The sequence below is a fragment of the Aptenodytes forsteri genome, unplaced genomic scaffold (genome assembly GCF_000699145.1).
Source record: "Aptenodytes forsteri isolate BGI_AS27 unplaced genomic scaffold, ASM69914v1 Scaffold357, whole genome shotgun sequence".
NCBI lineage: Eukaryota > Metazoa > Chordata > Aves > Sphenisciformes > Spheniscidae > Aptenodytes > Aptenodytes forsteri.
This window is the reverse complement of record NW_008795671.1, coordinates 316,547-332,449: the sequence shown is the minus strand read 5'-3', so window position 1 is coordinate 332,449 and position 15,903 is coordinate 316,547. Positions and strand designations below refer to the sequence as shown.

Genomic DNA, 15,903 nt, shown 5'->3' with positions numbered 1-15,903 from the left:
TAGCCTTCTTTGCCGCAGAGGCGCATTGCTGGCTCATGGTCAGCTCAGTGTCCACCAGAACCCCCAAGCTACTTTCCAGCTGGGTGGCCCCAATATCCATTTTGAAGAGAATTTCCTTCTTCCTTCTCTGATTTTTGAAGAAAGAAGTTTTGTATCTTTATTTAGATTATTCAATAGAATTATGTGAAGTACTGAAAAGTAAAAGATATGCCTACTTCCAGCAAGGGCAAGGAAATGCCACCTTTTGGGATCATAATAACAGAGTAGTCATACTGGAGGATATGTCTTTAAATATTTAATTAAAATCTGTGCATATTTTAAGTATTTAAATTTATACACACATGCACATTTTATATACACATCAGATATTTATATACATGATATGCATTTATATACATTTATATATAGATATGTTTTTATATATATAAAAAAAATAAAAAAATATGTATTTAACTAAAACATGATTCAGAAAGACTGTATTTAAGACCATAAGGATTGTTCATGCATCTGGGAAAACTGCCTGAAGTTAAACTGTGGGAGCACTCTCCTTCCTATGTCTCCCTTTTCTGTGATGAACTTACGGAGCTGGAGCACAGAACATACACGAGGAGGCTGGGAGAAAAGGGTTTATTCAGCCTTAAAATGAGATTGCTCAGGGGAGACCTTATTGCTTTCTACATCTATCTAACTGGAAGGTTCAGCAAAGACTGAGCCAAACTCTTCTCAGAAGCGCATGGTGAAAGGACAAGAGACAATGGACACAAGATGCAACACAGGAAATATTAACTAGATAGAAGCATTTTTAATTTTTTTTTTTCCACCAAGTGGGTCAAATACTGGAACAGGCTTCACATAAAGGCTATGAAATCTCCCTCCTTGGAGATACCCTAAACTCAACAGGACAAATCCCTGTGCAACCTGATTGGACTGAATCTCTGAGCATGGGCCTGGATCTATAAGCTGGGAGTTGGTCTAGGTGACCTCCAGATGTCCCTTCCAATCCCTTATTCTGTAACTGCACACAACAGTGGTACTGTTGTCTCTAACGTGAAACCAAACCCAGATTCTTTGCTCAGAAAAGCAGCGATGCTATTTTATGCTGTTACACAAGGATTTTCTGATATCGTCTGTCTACTTTCCATTTAAGCAAGTCAGTTTCTTTTAGAGGTTGCTCAATTTTAATGCCAATAAACTTTGAATCTTTCTTGCTCAGCAGATGCATGAATGCAGAAGACTGTAAAACCACAGTAGATAATACAAAGGAACATTTAAAAGAGTGCTTGCCTAGGAGAAAACTGTAATTCTCCTGCTTTTCAAGTCTTCTATCTAGTTATGCTTTTTGGGGGACTTTTTTGAAACTTAATTGCAACCCAGATGCTCTGAAGCAAAAATTCCTGCTATTTAATTGCAACTGTTAGCACAAACTGATAAGAGGACTTGAGCAGACTTAACTGTATTCATTAGCCTATTTTAGCTATTCTCTTACTTCTCTGCCATGGAGAGTTTATTAATCTGCTGTTTGTAGTTGCAGGTTATTTCATTTTGCACACGTTGAACAAGCTCCTCATCAATGGCATACTGTATTGCTGTCTGGATGACATCCAACCACCAAGGAGAACCTGAATGTATCTATATGCAAAAGAACAGATTTATCCATGAACGTTCAGCAAACAACCAATTTACTCATTGCAGCAGAGGCTACAGTCAGAGACTGGTAAATTCCATATTTACTCATTGCAGCAGAGGCTACAGTCAAACAGAGACTGGTAAATTCCACGGAAAGTGGAAGATGAGAGTATGTTTTAAAATATCCCTTTTCCTGTTTAAGTGAATACACGAATAAGAAATTTTCTACATTCCCATCTACTTCCACACCTTCAAATTGGGTCAGTAGAGTTAGATTCACCGAGGCCATCTACACAGAATAGCCACATAGAGATATTGTAATCTCGAAGTTTCCTCTCTGTCTCTCTCTCTCTCAGAGATGAAAGGATCATTTAATCAGAGAAAACAAGCTCTCTATAAAATTAAACAAGAGCAACACTGAAGTGATCTTGTAATTTTAAGCGGTGAAAGAAGATGCAGAAGTTTACTTCCTCATGTGCCATTTGCCCTCATTTCTTTATTATTTCTTTAGTATTATGCAAGTGACAAGCAGCATTTCAACTGAGGTGTTTATCAATTCATTAAGGGCTTGCACCTTCCTATGAAACCAGAACTGTCATATTGACAAAACACAATTAAGCCTTAAGCACAATGACCAAACGCATGTCAAAGAACAGTTCCTTTGAAAGTAACTGAAATACCATCTGATACACCACAGAACTGTTTCAAAGCCAAAACCTGTAACTTATTTACCTAAATTACAAGTGAAACACAGTTAATATAAAAATCAAGCATGGTGTTAAGCTTTGGAATCATCCCACCATGTACTTCTGTTTTTAGTCATCTGTTCATCAAGTACTGTGTGCCTCTTTATGCGAGGAACACAGGATATGTTTTGGGGCTCTGTGTGTGTGTGCGCGTGCATGCACACTACCGAAGTCCCATTCCAAACAGGCCTTCAAAGAACTGCTAGAGATAATAAACAGCTGGAGTTCTGGATAAACACATGAAAATAATACTAAAAAAAAATCTCAAAATTCAGAGACTAAATATGTAAGAGGTACCTGCCTTTCTCTGGAGCTCCCGAATGGTCTGAAGAACTGGCTGTAAGGCCTGATGGGCTTCTGCAACTTCTGCATTGGATTTACTCATATAATGCTGTCGAAGTTGTTCTGCCTGTATGGAAATGAGAGCTTAAGTTATGCACAACTCATATTTATGAGGAATAATTGAAAATGCAAAAACTCCCTAGCTACCATAGTGTTTTAAAATGGTTAGCTACCTACGTGCCACCCACTTTCGTTCGTAAGCAATATTTAGCATTAATTTTTTCCTCTAGAATCTTGCATTTATTAGTAAGCCCAAAAAACATTTGAGAAGACAAACTACTACAAGGATGCTAACTATGCAATTTTGCTTTTGGGCAAGCCCAAACAACACAACAGGTATACACTCATTACAAAAAGGAACTGTAATTTAACTCATAATTCTTACTTCTCTGTACATTAAAATATATTGTGTTGAATAAGTAAACAATAAAAAGATCCTAGAACAATCTGAGAACAGGAAAATTTAACTGACTTACATATAAAACTTACCCATAAAATAACAAGAAAGGTTTAAATTTCATTATTTTTAGGTGCGTCAGATATAACTTTTCAATAAAAATTACTTCTGACAGTGAAACCCCCTCTTGGTATGCAGGTGTCTCCACAATATAATCAGTACGAGTTTACTTGATATTTTAAAATATCAAGTAGATGTGAAGAACAAATAACTTGTATTTCTTACAAGTAACATGTACACACACATACACGTATCTTTCACCATTACACTCTGATTTCACTAGATATCTTTATTTTGTGCATTTTACAGCGTGTTTAAGTCTTTCTTCTTTTTGTTTGCTACTATCAAGATAATTATATTCTTGTTACAGATGGAGCTCAGTTTACCAGGAGTGGACAGCACTCTCGGGTATTTGGATGAGCTACTGGCAAAAGATAGCTGTGAAAAACAATCTCTGCTTCACATTTATAAGCAAAATACAAATTTTCTCATCCTCCTCTTTACAATAATGTCAGGAGAAGGTGATATAAAAAATTGCTAGAGTTACAGGTCAATAAAAAAATGGGCAGTATTTCTATAAAGGCTGGCAGAAACTCCTTTAGATATTTAAGAGAACAAGTCTCATTAAACCAGAAAAAAATGCTACCTATGCATAGAATTTGCATAAAAATGATAAAATATCACAAGATATCCTAATAGTAAGACAGATACTGATCAGCACCACATAACTGGAGAGGCTGAAAGAACTGGGCTTGTCCAGCTTGGAGAAGAAAGGCTTAGAGGGAACAAAATAGCAGCCTTCCAGCAGCCAGAAGGAAGTCACCGAGAAAAGCAAGCCAGGCGCTTTACTGAAGTACATGGCAAGTGAACAAGGGACAATGGCTATAAATCGGAACGGGAAGTTCTATGTGATTTCTGCCCCCGCCCCCCCCATGAAGATTACGAAGTATTGGAACAGGTTGCTCAGATAAGTTGTGAAATCTCTTTCCTTGGAGGTTTTAACAGCCCAATTGGATAAAGCCCTGAGCTACCTGGTCAGAAATCAGTGTTGACCCTGCTCTGAGGGACAGGTTCAGCTAGAGACCTCCCAAGGTCCTTTCCAACCCAAATGATGCCACAATAATGACGTTCTTTCGCAAATGTGGTCCATATGTCCACTACAAGTAACCAGTGGGGAACAGTGATCCCAGCTATCTTACTAGGTATTTCCCCAGTTAAGATTAAGGATATGGTTAAACAAGCCTATGCACACAGGAAGTAACATGCAGTGACTTGCTTATCTGGGCAAAGATGGTCAACCTTTCCAGATGTTTAGGCAGTACAAGAGTGACAGGGATGAACCAGTTGCTGTAGGGCATGTGAGTACAGTATAAGTAATACAGGGAGAGCCTGGACAGATGCCACTGGCAAACTTTAGGCTATGAAGAACACTGCAAATCAGGACCTTCTCAAGAAGGTTTCAAAGAAAATATTACCAGAACCACACACAGGACCAAAAAGAGAGGTAGAAAAACAGCTTCAAGGCATGACTGAGAAGACGCATTAGACAGTAGTAGCCTATATTTACTAGGAGATGGGGAAGTGTTTTGGAATGAAGGGCACCTATGCAAGAAAAATAAACTTCGCTTAGAAAAGACTCTATCTGCAGTTAAAATGAGAAAAGCTAAAGAAAATGTGAGGAAATAAAGGACTCAAAAGAATTCGGGATGATGCATTCTCTATCAGTAACATCTATGTAAGTTATTTCCACAAGAACATTGTGGGGGTGGGGAAATCACATTTTAGAGATAAAAATTATTAAAACTTCCATAAAACACACTCACAACATAACAGAGATCACCAAGCATTCAGAACAGCAGCCATTTTACTGGACATTTCTGCTTTCATCTCATACCCTGAACAACTCTTGATTTTACTAACCTGAAAGGAAATGTACATAGTTAACTTGAAAGTTAATGATATTGCTTTAGTTAGAGAAAATATTGAAGGATAAAAAAAAGGGGGCTCTTCAAAATGTATTTATATAAAAATGAACAATGTTTACCTCTTCTGCAAGTTGGCTATCACGCAAAGTCGGGGGAATTCCTGGGTGCTTCGCCAATAACAATTCCATCAAATTGTGTGTAGAATGAAGTCTCTAAATATACACAAAGTCAACAGCAATCATGAAAAAATACACTGCAACATCTGTGACAGAAAAAGCTTAAACAGCAATGAAAGCTTACAGCAAGAAATTAGTATTCATTTAAAATTAGTTTTATTTTTTTCTCTGTTAATCTGGAAGCACATTATAAAGAAAATAAACATTCTTTTCCTCATTTCACTGAGATAGGAAATGAAACATTAAAAAGACCTTCTTCAACACCTCAAAAGCAAATCAGCAGGAAAGTTTGACACCAAGTCATCAGATTCTGTCCCGTACTCACCCTCCTAATTAAACAGCCCTTGACTATCATATGGAAAACATGTTATTTATCTCAGAGCACATTCATAAAGAAAATAAACATTCTTTTCCTCATTTCACTGAGATAGGAAATGAAACATTAAAAAGACCTTCTTCAACACCTCAAAAGCAAATCAGCAGGAAAGTTTGACACCAAGTCATCAGATTCTGTCCCGTACTCACCCTCCTAATTAAACAGCCCTTGACTATCATATGGAAAACATGTTATTTATCTCAGAGCACATTCTTTTGTAAATACCTTTCAGACTATTATAAGGAGACAATTCACTTAGCCTATCTAAAGGAAAGTAAAGTGTAAGGAAGAAAACAGCTCCCAAGAGCTTCAATAATTTTTCATATTTTTCACTTTTCTGAAATAAAAGATGACTGAATAAAACGACCTTTTTGTTTAGGGAAAGTAACTTGATTGTTAATATAAGGCAACTCTATTCCTCTTCCCTAGGTTCACCCTATGTATACCAAACTAGACCCCTAATATTATGCTGCCTGCATATCACCCACAAACTCATAGTAATAACTTCCACTATCATGAACTTGTGCCCTTCTCACCTCCTGGATCCACTGCACCTTTGCCCTATTACTATCTCAGCCACTGAAGAGCACTGGCCAGCAGTGGTTTGCTATTATCTTAAAGAGCTCAGCCTACACAACTGGGAAGTACTCAACGGAAGTTGAGTTTTATTACACAGAGGCAATATTAGGCTGTGTACATTTTGAGGGGAAAAAAAAAGCTTTATTGGATCGCATAATCCAGTAAAACAGCTTAATTAACAATCTTGTTATGAGTAGCTTAACAAGTCTATGATGATACGGCTATGCTAAGTGAAAAATGCCTCTGGGAAGTCACAAAGAAGAAGAAAGGATCAAAGAAACACAACAGGGCCATCAGATGACCACATGCAAGATAATCAAAGAATAACTTACTTAGCGAAGCAAGAAAAGTAAAGAAATAGACAACTGATCACTTCTTATTTACCTGTCATTAACATTTTAAATATCTTGTTATGCTTAAGAGAATTTTGGTCAATTTAGAACTGATATTTCTTGAAGAAATATAAAGATGTTACTTACAGAACCATTGCTTTTTTATCAGGAAAACGTATTCATATTTTTAATATAGTATTCAAAAGGTATTAATATGTTTCCTGAAGAGAAAATTCACTTTGATTCTTTTTCATGTTTTGTTGCCCTTTCAGAGAACATCTTCTGCAGTGCAACAATTTTATTTTTCTCTATCATTGGCACGTTAATATCATTCTCAATGCAAAACCAGCATCCTGTATTCGCAGGATGTAATATAGTACCATTAATGTGAGCAGTCACAGTCACATACACAAGGAATTCAGCATGTTACTTTTATTGCAGAACAGCAGGTGGAGATCATACACTGCTTCTGGGATATCATGAAGACTCACAAGCAAACGTTTTTAGAAATACAGTAGCTTTCAAAAAAAAAAGGAAACGTGAAGGTCACTGGACAGATTCCTACATAAAGATTGCGATAATGACAGCAGGCTGAAAGAGTCATTCAGCACACCACTGGGAGGAAGAAAAGACTGACCTGTTAAATTAAATCTAAAGTATTCCAGTTCTTAACTACGTCTCTTTACATTTGAATGCTCACTCACTTGCAAGGAATCTGTTTTGAGCTTTTCTTTGTGCTCTTCAGATGATCTTAACACTTCTCTGTACAGCTCTGCAGCCAATGCATATTCTCCTGAATTAAAAAAGAGTAACAAAAACATACACATATTGTGTTGGTTTTTAAATACACAAACAGCCATGACTGGCCATCACTTGTTACATATTAAGATGTTTTCAGAGAGGCTGTATAATATCTGTATGTCTTCAAGCAAATCTTCCCTATTCATTCTGCTCTCCCCCCCCAAAAAAAGGTAAAAGACAGAGTATTACATTTTACAAAGACTAAAGCAGTTTCCAAATTAAATCTCTTGTGTGACTGCAAGATCTGTAGACTTCTTGATCTTGAAATATGTATTCACAGTTGCATAAGTCCAAAAAATTTCACATGTAGCACTAAAAAGACCCATCACCTACAACCCACTGCAGTGATACATTACTAAATTGGCACTGCAAATTCATTGTTTTCACTGGAAGAGTGAATAATGTAAGTTGTGTCATACTTCAAAAATGCAGAAACGATTAAATACATGCAGGGAGCATAACTACTGATGTAAGCTGCTAACATCACAATCACTTCTCAGAAAATAGATTATATAAATTAAAAAAGAAATACAAAATTGAAGTTGCATATGGAAAAGCAGCAAAAAAAAATTTTGTTTTCTTTTCTCTTCTCAGCTGACAGAAATTTACTTAGTCAGTAAAGTCTTAGAAGACTTAAAACTTGGAGAAGCACAGGGACATGAAATGTATAAAGACAGACAACAGAGTAAAACAAAAATCATCTTCCTACATATCTGGAAGTGTAACAACCCTATTTCAACAAGATTTGTTGCTTTTTACATTGAAACAGTTGCCAGTTGTAAGGGTGCAGTCCTGCAACATACTATTGCCATCACTAGTAACAGGCTAAAAGCTATGTGCTGAGTTTGCAAGGCCTCAAGGTGGAGGCTTGTCAGGCCTCCTTTGACTTTTTCTTGACCTGCCTGCACCTTTTACTTGGTCTCGCTGTGACAGCAATTTCTCTAATTCACTAGGTGTCTATGGCTAACTTTTTTTTTTTTACTTTTGTTTATCTTTGTGGGGTACAGTCACAGCTTTATACAGATAGCAGTAACAGGCAGTTATTCTATGTAGAATGTGGTATTTACAACTAACACAATGATGTAGCGTAGAGAAATACAGGCCTAGTAACAACAGCAGAGGTCTTGAAAAGTAAAGATTTAGGATGCAGTGTAGAGGAGTACAGCCATGGGATGCTAAGAGATGGTGCACAGGCTTGGCAGTGAATAAGGAAGCCATGGCTATAAACAACTCACCCACAGTCAAAGAAATGCAGACCTAGAGCTGGACAAAACTGGTTTTAGGGGCAACAAAGAAAACAAAGAAATAGTATGTAACATTCATAAAAGGCATAATGTACACTAAATTTGGCGTTAACGTGGAGCTGCAGACCAATGAAGAAAGAGAAAGGTGTAAAAGTGTGCTAGCAAACATAAAAATGACCCTAACTGGATCCTTGAGTGAGAAAGAAGAAACCATCAACACAAACATCTTATTCCTCCTGACAAAGAACTCCAGGTGGTGAGAACTAGCCATAGCACCACCACCATCAATATGAAACCATTGACCTCAGGACCCAGAAGGGCAGTAGAAAGATGAGCATAAAAGCAGGAAAGCAGTAGAAACAAGTAAGTGTGATTATTATTGTTTTTTCGCCTGTAACAATTAGATCTGGACTAATAACAATTAGACCTGTAAGATTTCAATTATACTAACAATAAATTCATGGCTTTACTTATGTATAAGGTGCGCTTCCTCCTTGCTGATAAAGAAGTCTGAGCATAATAGTAATGCTGGGAGGGGGGAAAAAAAAAATAAAAAATGTTATAGACCAGAACTCTGCCTCAGTCCTGCTTTTGTTTCTCACCAGATGTAATTTTCAATCTGCTTTTCAAAAAGGGCCAAACTTAATTTTTGCTACTAGTGTATTTTAGAAGTATTTAACCCATACAGAATCTTTTTAAGCACTTAATTCTATCTGAAAAATTTGATATCCATCCTGCGATCTGATATCCATCCTGCCCTCATAAAGTATTTCAAACCTACTAACTACAGACTAGAGAATCTGAATGTAGTCTTTCTGTAAGGCAAGTAACAGAACAGGCAGTTTGCTTGTTCTCCTCTTTGAAGGAAGACTTTAACATGAGCTGGAAAAATTCAAGCAGCTTGTCAACTTTAGAAGACTTGTTACTTGGCAAAGAGGCATTTCTTTCACATTCATGACTAAGTTATTATAACATTATTTTGTTTAGTGGGACATTCAAGATTAATGTAATTATTTTTGTTTCCCATTCAAAACTTTTTTTTCCTCCTAATTCAGACAAAATCTACATTGACAGAGCTTTATAGCAGGCAGCAGCAAACAGATTCCACAGTCAGCATAGCAGTTTGCATGGCAGGGGTACAAAGGAAGCCCAGAAAGCAGTACTGATAAAACAAAAGCAGGTTAAGTACAATTACACAAGTATGACTTCTTTTATCCTCCCAGTACACATAGATGGTAGAATCAAGAAAGAAGCCAGAAATACTCTGAGACATCTCAAAGATGCACCAAACTACACCTATTCTTTTCTCCCTCATCTAGAATGCATGTTGTTTTTTCTTACAAACACTGTTACAAACCTCTCTAGTTTCCCAGGATTTCACTATGGCTTTTTCCCTGAATTCAAAAAAGCCACTGTTTTAACATGGTGTCATCTAAACGATAATTAGCCTTCTAAAAGGAGTAAAGAATATGCTACAGCCATCCAGTCTTACCTTTAATGATGTGGATACCAGCTAAGCCATTAAGAGCACACACCAACTGTCGGTGAGCTTCCTCACACTCTGTTCGACATTTCTTCTGCAGAGATGTTAGCAGTTCCTCCATGGTCATGGTGCTGAAATGGAGACCAAATGGCTCAAATTTGAAACAAAACCACAATACTAGAGAAGTAAAACCATCATGCTGTGCAGCGTGAAAGATTGTTACATGCATCCAACATACTGTGCAAATGTTTATTCGAGATTTATTTACTTATTAAAAAACCCCTAGTTGTCAGCTTTTCTTCCAGCTAGAGCTTTACCCTAACTTGAGTATGTCAAGAGGTTGACATCTCCTAAAAATAGAAAGAAATAAGAAACAAGAGGAAAATTAGAACTAGATAAAATAATCCTTCATGGCAAAATATTTTGTTCCTTCTGTTACAGTGGTGAACTGGAAGCAAGCAAAAATAGACCTCATTTTGCTAGAAGCTGTTCAAATGAAAACAGCTATGAGAGACTAACATTTCTCCCCTCCGCTACCAATCTAACCATGCAAAACAGATGAGGTATCAAAGTAAAGAGGAAAATGTGTGGAACGAGAATAGTGAAGATTAGCAACTATCATTTTAAACTTCTTTTTTTATACTTGTTTGTAGTATTAGTCATTCTTCAGAGGAATTTACTCAGAAGAGAATTAGCTTAACATAAAAATGCAGGAAATGGAGAAGTTAGAGGGAGAAGCAAGAACAGAGATGAGAAAGAAAGAAGCATGAAGGATAGCTTGAAGTAAGGCCAAGGGACAAAGAATCCAGGCAGGAAGAAGCCTGATGCAAAGAGGCAGAAGAGTAAACTGCAACAACAGTCTACAACAGCTGACCTGAGGCTGCTTCTATGACCAATTGCTGCTGTGAGACCAGACACTACTCCCCTCCTGGAAACTCTGCTCCTCAGCCTCATTCACCTTCAGGAGAAGCATTTACTATTTGGCGTTTAGTGCTGTGGAGTAGAGTAAGAGGTGGCATAACTCCTGCACAGTTTGGGCCCAAGGTATGCTGGAAGGGTATCCTTGACTAGGCCTTTATTTTACCCTCCTTGCAACACTTCCATTTGCAGAAACTGTTCCTTGAGTTTACACTACAGTGTTACACTACAGCAGGCTTTAAATCAATATGATCACTATTTATAATTAGCAGAATTCTGCAGAGGTATTGGCAAATACACATAGCACCTGCTGCTCATACTCTGATACTTCTACCACTACTACTTACCTTTCATTTTCAAAACCATCAGCAGTTTCAAGAAAAATTATAAAAGCAAAAGGATGTACATATAAAGTATGCAGTTTGTTACATAGCCTGAGACTACCAATTAAGACAAAAATAAGTTTTTCTTACTCAGTGTAACTAGGGGAACCTAGAAAACTCCCTTTTGAGGGCTATATTTTTGCTGAGAGTAAATGCGATGTTCTCATTTACTGTCGTCACTACACAGGTGGGGAAAAGAGGTCATCTAGCATAAAATATGCTCCAAACTCAGCTTCCTTGTTTCTGACCAGTTTCTCTTATCCATACGCTCCAGCATCAACTTTCTTGTTTCAGTAAATTTCTCTTCTTCATCAAAGCTCCTAGCACTGAATTTCTTCATTATTCTCATACATATAACCAAAGCCAGGAGCCAAATTTTCTCTCTGTTCTGGGAATGTCCACTGCTGCAGTCAAGCTTGGTTCACAAAAAAGATATGTCAATAGTGCTGGGAAATAACTTTTCTTTGTACATATGATTTTAAGATAGATTTAATTTTCATTGCTAGTTTTTCCACCACGGTTACTATGCAGCTATCATTCCACAAGCATTCCACCAAAATCAACACAGTACTAAGCTATCCCCAGCATACTCAACTCAGTTTACGCATTTCATTTGTAATCCGCTGGCTCATTTTAATGCAAAGGCTTGTATAGGCTGGTGGGAATATTGATTTCTCCCATGTTTGAGTCCTTGCCTCCACACTAGCAGACTGTTAGAAAGTGCTACAGCACAGTGCCTACTATTGGTCCCTGCTGAAGTAGGTGCAAAGTCAGTTACAGCTGCTTAGGCCCTGTAGGTGCCCTGTATGAGAAAGGGGAAGGAGTAGGACACAAATCTTCATAAAAGGATAGAAAGAGACTGAATAGAATGGATGAACAAGAGCAGGAAACAGTAGAAATAACACTGGCAGTATTAAAAGTTTAAGTTCTTCCCTACCTGTAGCTTAAAAAAGAAACAACATAGACAGTTCTCTGAGAGCCTGGAATGGAAACGGCCTGTTCTTTCACAACTCCCCTCTAATTGACTGAAAAAGTAGCAGCTACATTTCACAAAGAGTGCTAGCAACATGCTTTTGGTCTAACAAAGGCTGAGACCAAACTGGTATTTGCAGGGCACTTGTGAGGAAGATGATCTTGAAAGCGTACAAAAAAAAGCAAAAAGCAAAAACCCCCACCCCAATAAAGCATTTGAACAGCTTTAAAGTTTGGATCCACATTTACAAGTTCCGCCACCTCACATTAACAACATTTTCTTTGAATTAAAGAATTATTCCATTCTGTTTATTCATTTTGTTCATTGTTCTCATTTATGAACATGACTTTTGTAAGAGACAAAGAAAATCAGTGGATTTATTTAAAACTGAAAAAGAATCCAGCTTGTTTCACACTCAGTCTGTCACCTGCAACATCCTAGTATCCATCAGCATCATAAGGTTAAAATGTTACTGCACAAACAACTGCCTCTCAGTACTATGTTCTTTAACACAAGAATTACACTACCTACCCTACTGCATCCTATTCAACTTCTGAGGTCAGATAGCTTGGTGTGCCATAGTTGCACATTTAATTAAAGCAGCTTAAAATTAGGCTTGTTTGAGAACTGTACAAGATCTTGCACCATTAGGGACAATCAGAGTTTTGCTTTGGATAAAGCAAGCCTTTTAAGAAGTGACAGAAATTCACCTTTTCTGTAACGGCAAGAACTCTCCCCGAACAGCTTGTGGATGACAGCAGGCCTGCCTCAGCCGCAGCAAAGGGTACAGAATAGAAGTCACAGTCCTTCTATCTAGGCTACTAAGCTTAAGAGTCCAGTCTGAAATCTTCCTGAGTTTTGCCAATGCATCCTGGCAGCACACCTCGTGCTGGCGATGATAGAAGTGTCTCTCCACAGGAGAAAAGTGAAGCCAGTGTACATTTTCTGTCTGAGGTGGGATTTGAATCTGCAATTAAAAAAGAAAATAAGTAATTTGCAAATAAAGCTATTGATAAGTGTTGTTCAGGAATTTTAAAACCCAAAACTCTTACTTACTTGGTCAATCACATCCTTCTTTGCTGATCTCCACATTATCTTGGCAATTAGACTGTAGAGAGGCCGGGGATTTTTCCTACAATAAGGTCGATATAAAAGTTGGTCCCACCAATGTTTGACCCAGTAAGGATCAACTCCAAGAAAAAGGACTAATCCATACAGATCTGCCAAGAAAAGAAAGTGTTTTAGTACAATGTTTGCGTTTTAATACTTCACAATATGCCTCCAAAAAAATTAACTTTCATACAAAGGTTACCAGGCATAAAGCAACTACCTTCTGGCCCTTATCTTTTCCACTTGTTTTCCAGTTGTTCCCACACCAAAATAGCTAATTTCAGGTAGGGGACCTGGTGGGGGAAGGTGGGGGTTCTCTCCTTTAGCTAGTTGTTGATTTTCATAGAACTTGCCGGAATATAAGTATTTGTGAGACACTTTCCTAATTTCAAGTTAAGCAGAACAGAGCAATGAATTTAAACCTCTTCAGAGCAGAGGTGAGAGGCAGAAATTACATGGTTGCATATGGTTAACTGGGTTTGCCAGGTTTTTCTAAAACAATATTGCTCAGCATCATTACTTCACAGCCTGCTGTGAACCAACTGTCTGTTGCCCACCATCCTAAAAGGGGCCGCAATTCAGATGACTTTCACTTTTCTACTAAGGCATAAGAAATTAACAAAACACTTTTATTGTTTTCTTACTAATTGAGAGAATACAGCTTGCTAATTCTGCCCAATTCAGAAACCCATCATTTTTGGGGATGAAATTTAAGGACATACTGACTTTAAGCTTGTATCTAAGTCTTACTGGAAAAATACAGAAGCACACGTTTAAATGCTGCATGTGGACAATGGAGAAATAGAAATATATGATGGCATTACTCTGTTAGCTTTATGGTAATTTTGGTATTCAGCTGAGAGCCGTAAGACATTCACCAAATACATCATAGACCAGGGGAAGAAAAATCCTGGGAATCATTTCTATGCAGGAAGCAATTGTTTACTCAGAGGTCCTATCCCACTTTATTACAGCAGCTGCAGCACAGATTCAAATTAGTCAGTAGTTTTCATCCCCTGTGTGATGGGGGCTGCCTCAGTATAGCCTGAGCACCTGGCCAACGTGTATTATGGACAACATGACATTTCAGAGATGTATTAAATCAACACTATCACACATAAGGACTTGAACAAGTTAATCATGACAGTCAAATTAATCACTTCCTTCTATAGTGGTTGCTTTATTAACTATGTATTCTCACAACTATTATGTGTATTTATAAATTTAAACCACAATTCCATAATGAATTAATCTACAATATTGACTTCTATAATAGTGTGGTATCTGAACAATAGTTCACAAATGCACACTAATGCTTACACTGATTTATCCACTTTCAAACTCATTGCCTCAATGTGTACCACGTATTCCTAAATCCAAAGAACACAGGGAGATAAAGAAGTCGGTCAGTTCCCTTTCTTTTTTTCTATCTCTGTCTGAAGCCTGTCTACAGAAATGGAGTACCTCACAAAAAAAGACAAGATAAATGACACCTGCTAACATACAGCTCCCTACTCCACACCTCAGTTCATTAAGTCTTTACATAAGGACTTAAGACAGTTTCATAAAGCCTTAGTACGATTTTTAGAATTTATATTCATGGCAGTTGATGCCCATAGTAGTTCATACAGGGCTATGCAAAAAGCAAATACAGCTTTGCTTGCTGTATTTGACAGTTAGAAGGATTCTGTAACCAGAGCAGACTATCTTTAGCTGCAATAGAGAAGGGTTAATATTTACCCACTGTGCTAAGTGAAAACTGAAGAACAGACTTGAGTCAGCTGTTCGACATACAGCCTCTCTGCTCCCCAAAGTATTCGTCTAACTCAGGAAGATAAAAAGATTTCAGCTCTGCAATTTTTATATTGATACATTTATTGATGGCTTTATTACATGCTTAAGGTTTATGGCTTACCAAGTCAGAGCACCTAATGAATTCAGAGCAAAACTAGCAGACATTTTAACTGCTTCAAACCACTACCTAATTATCAGCACAAGGAAAATCCACAGATGACACTGCTACATAAAATCTCACCTTCTAATCCTCGCTGCACAGGAGTGCCACTGACACACCAGCGATTGATTCCACTTAAACGGAGTGCCATTTCAGCAGCCTAGCAAAAGAAGACAGAACCAATGGTAGGAAAGGAAAAACAAAGACAGAGTGGAACACAATCTGAACACACATGGACCTTATTTTTAAGAAGTCTGAACATCTTTTCGGTAAGTAAGATAAGCAGCATTCATAGAATCATAGAATCATTGAGGTTGGAAAAGACCTCTACGATCATCGAGTCCAACCGTCGACCCAATACCACCACCCACTAAACCATGTCCCTAAGCGCCTCATCTACACGTCTTTTAAATACTTCCAGGGATGGGGACTCAACCACTTCCCTGGGCAGCCTGTTCCAATGTTTAACCACTCTTTC

The 15,903-nt window shown here is 37.7% G+C and overlaps 1 protein-coding gene across 1 annotated transcript in view; it reads right to left on the bottom strand.

The window, feature by feature from the left end:
• SHPRH (SNF2 histone linker PHD RING helicase) overlaps nt 1-15,903 on the bottom strand; it is a 55,078-nt gene that overhangs the window by 21,869 nt on the left and 17,306 nt on the right. The window contains exons 10-17 of the mRNA XM_009282501.2: nt 15,507-15,585; nt 13,418-13,581; nt 13,072-13,328; nt 10,097-10,218; nt 7,264-7,352; nt 5,216-5,308; nt 2,674-2,781; nt 1,487-1,629 (exon numbers count right to left, since the gene is read on the bottom strand). Of these exons, the coding sequence (XP_009280776.1) occupies nt 1,487-1,629; nt 2,674-2,781; nt 5,216-5,308; nt 7,264-7,352; nt 10,097-10,218; nt 13,072-13,328; nt 13,418-13,581; nt 15,507-15,585 (1,055 nt within the window). The remainder of the gene's footprint in view (nt 1-1,486; nt 1,630-2,673; nt 2,782-5,215; nt 5,309-7,263; nt 7,353-10,096; nt 10,219-13,071; nt 13,329-13,417; nt 13,582-15,506; nt 15,586-15,903) is intronic.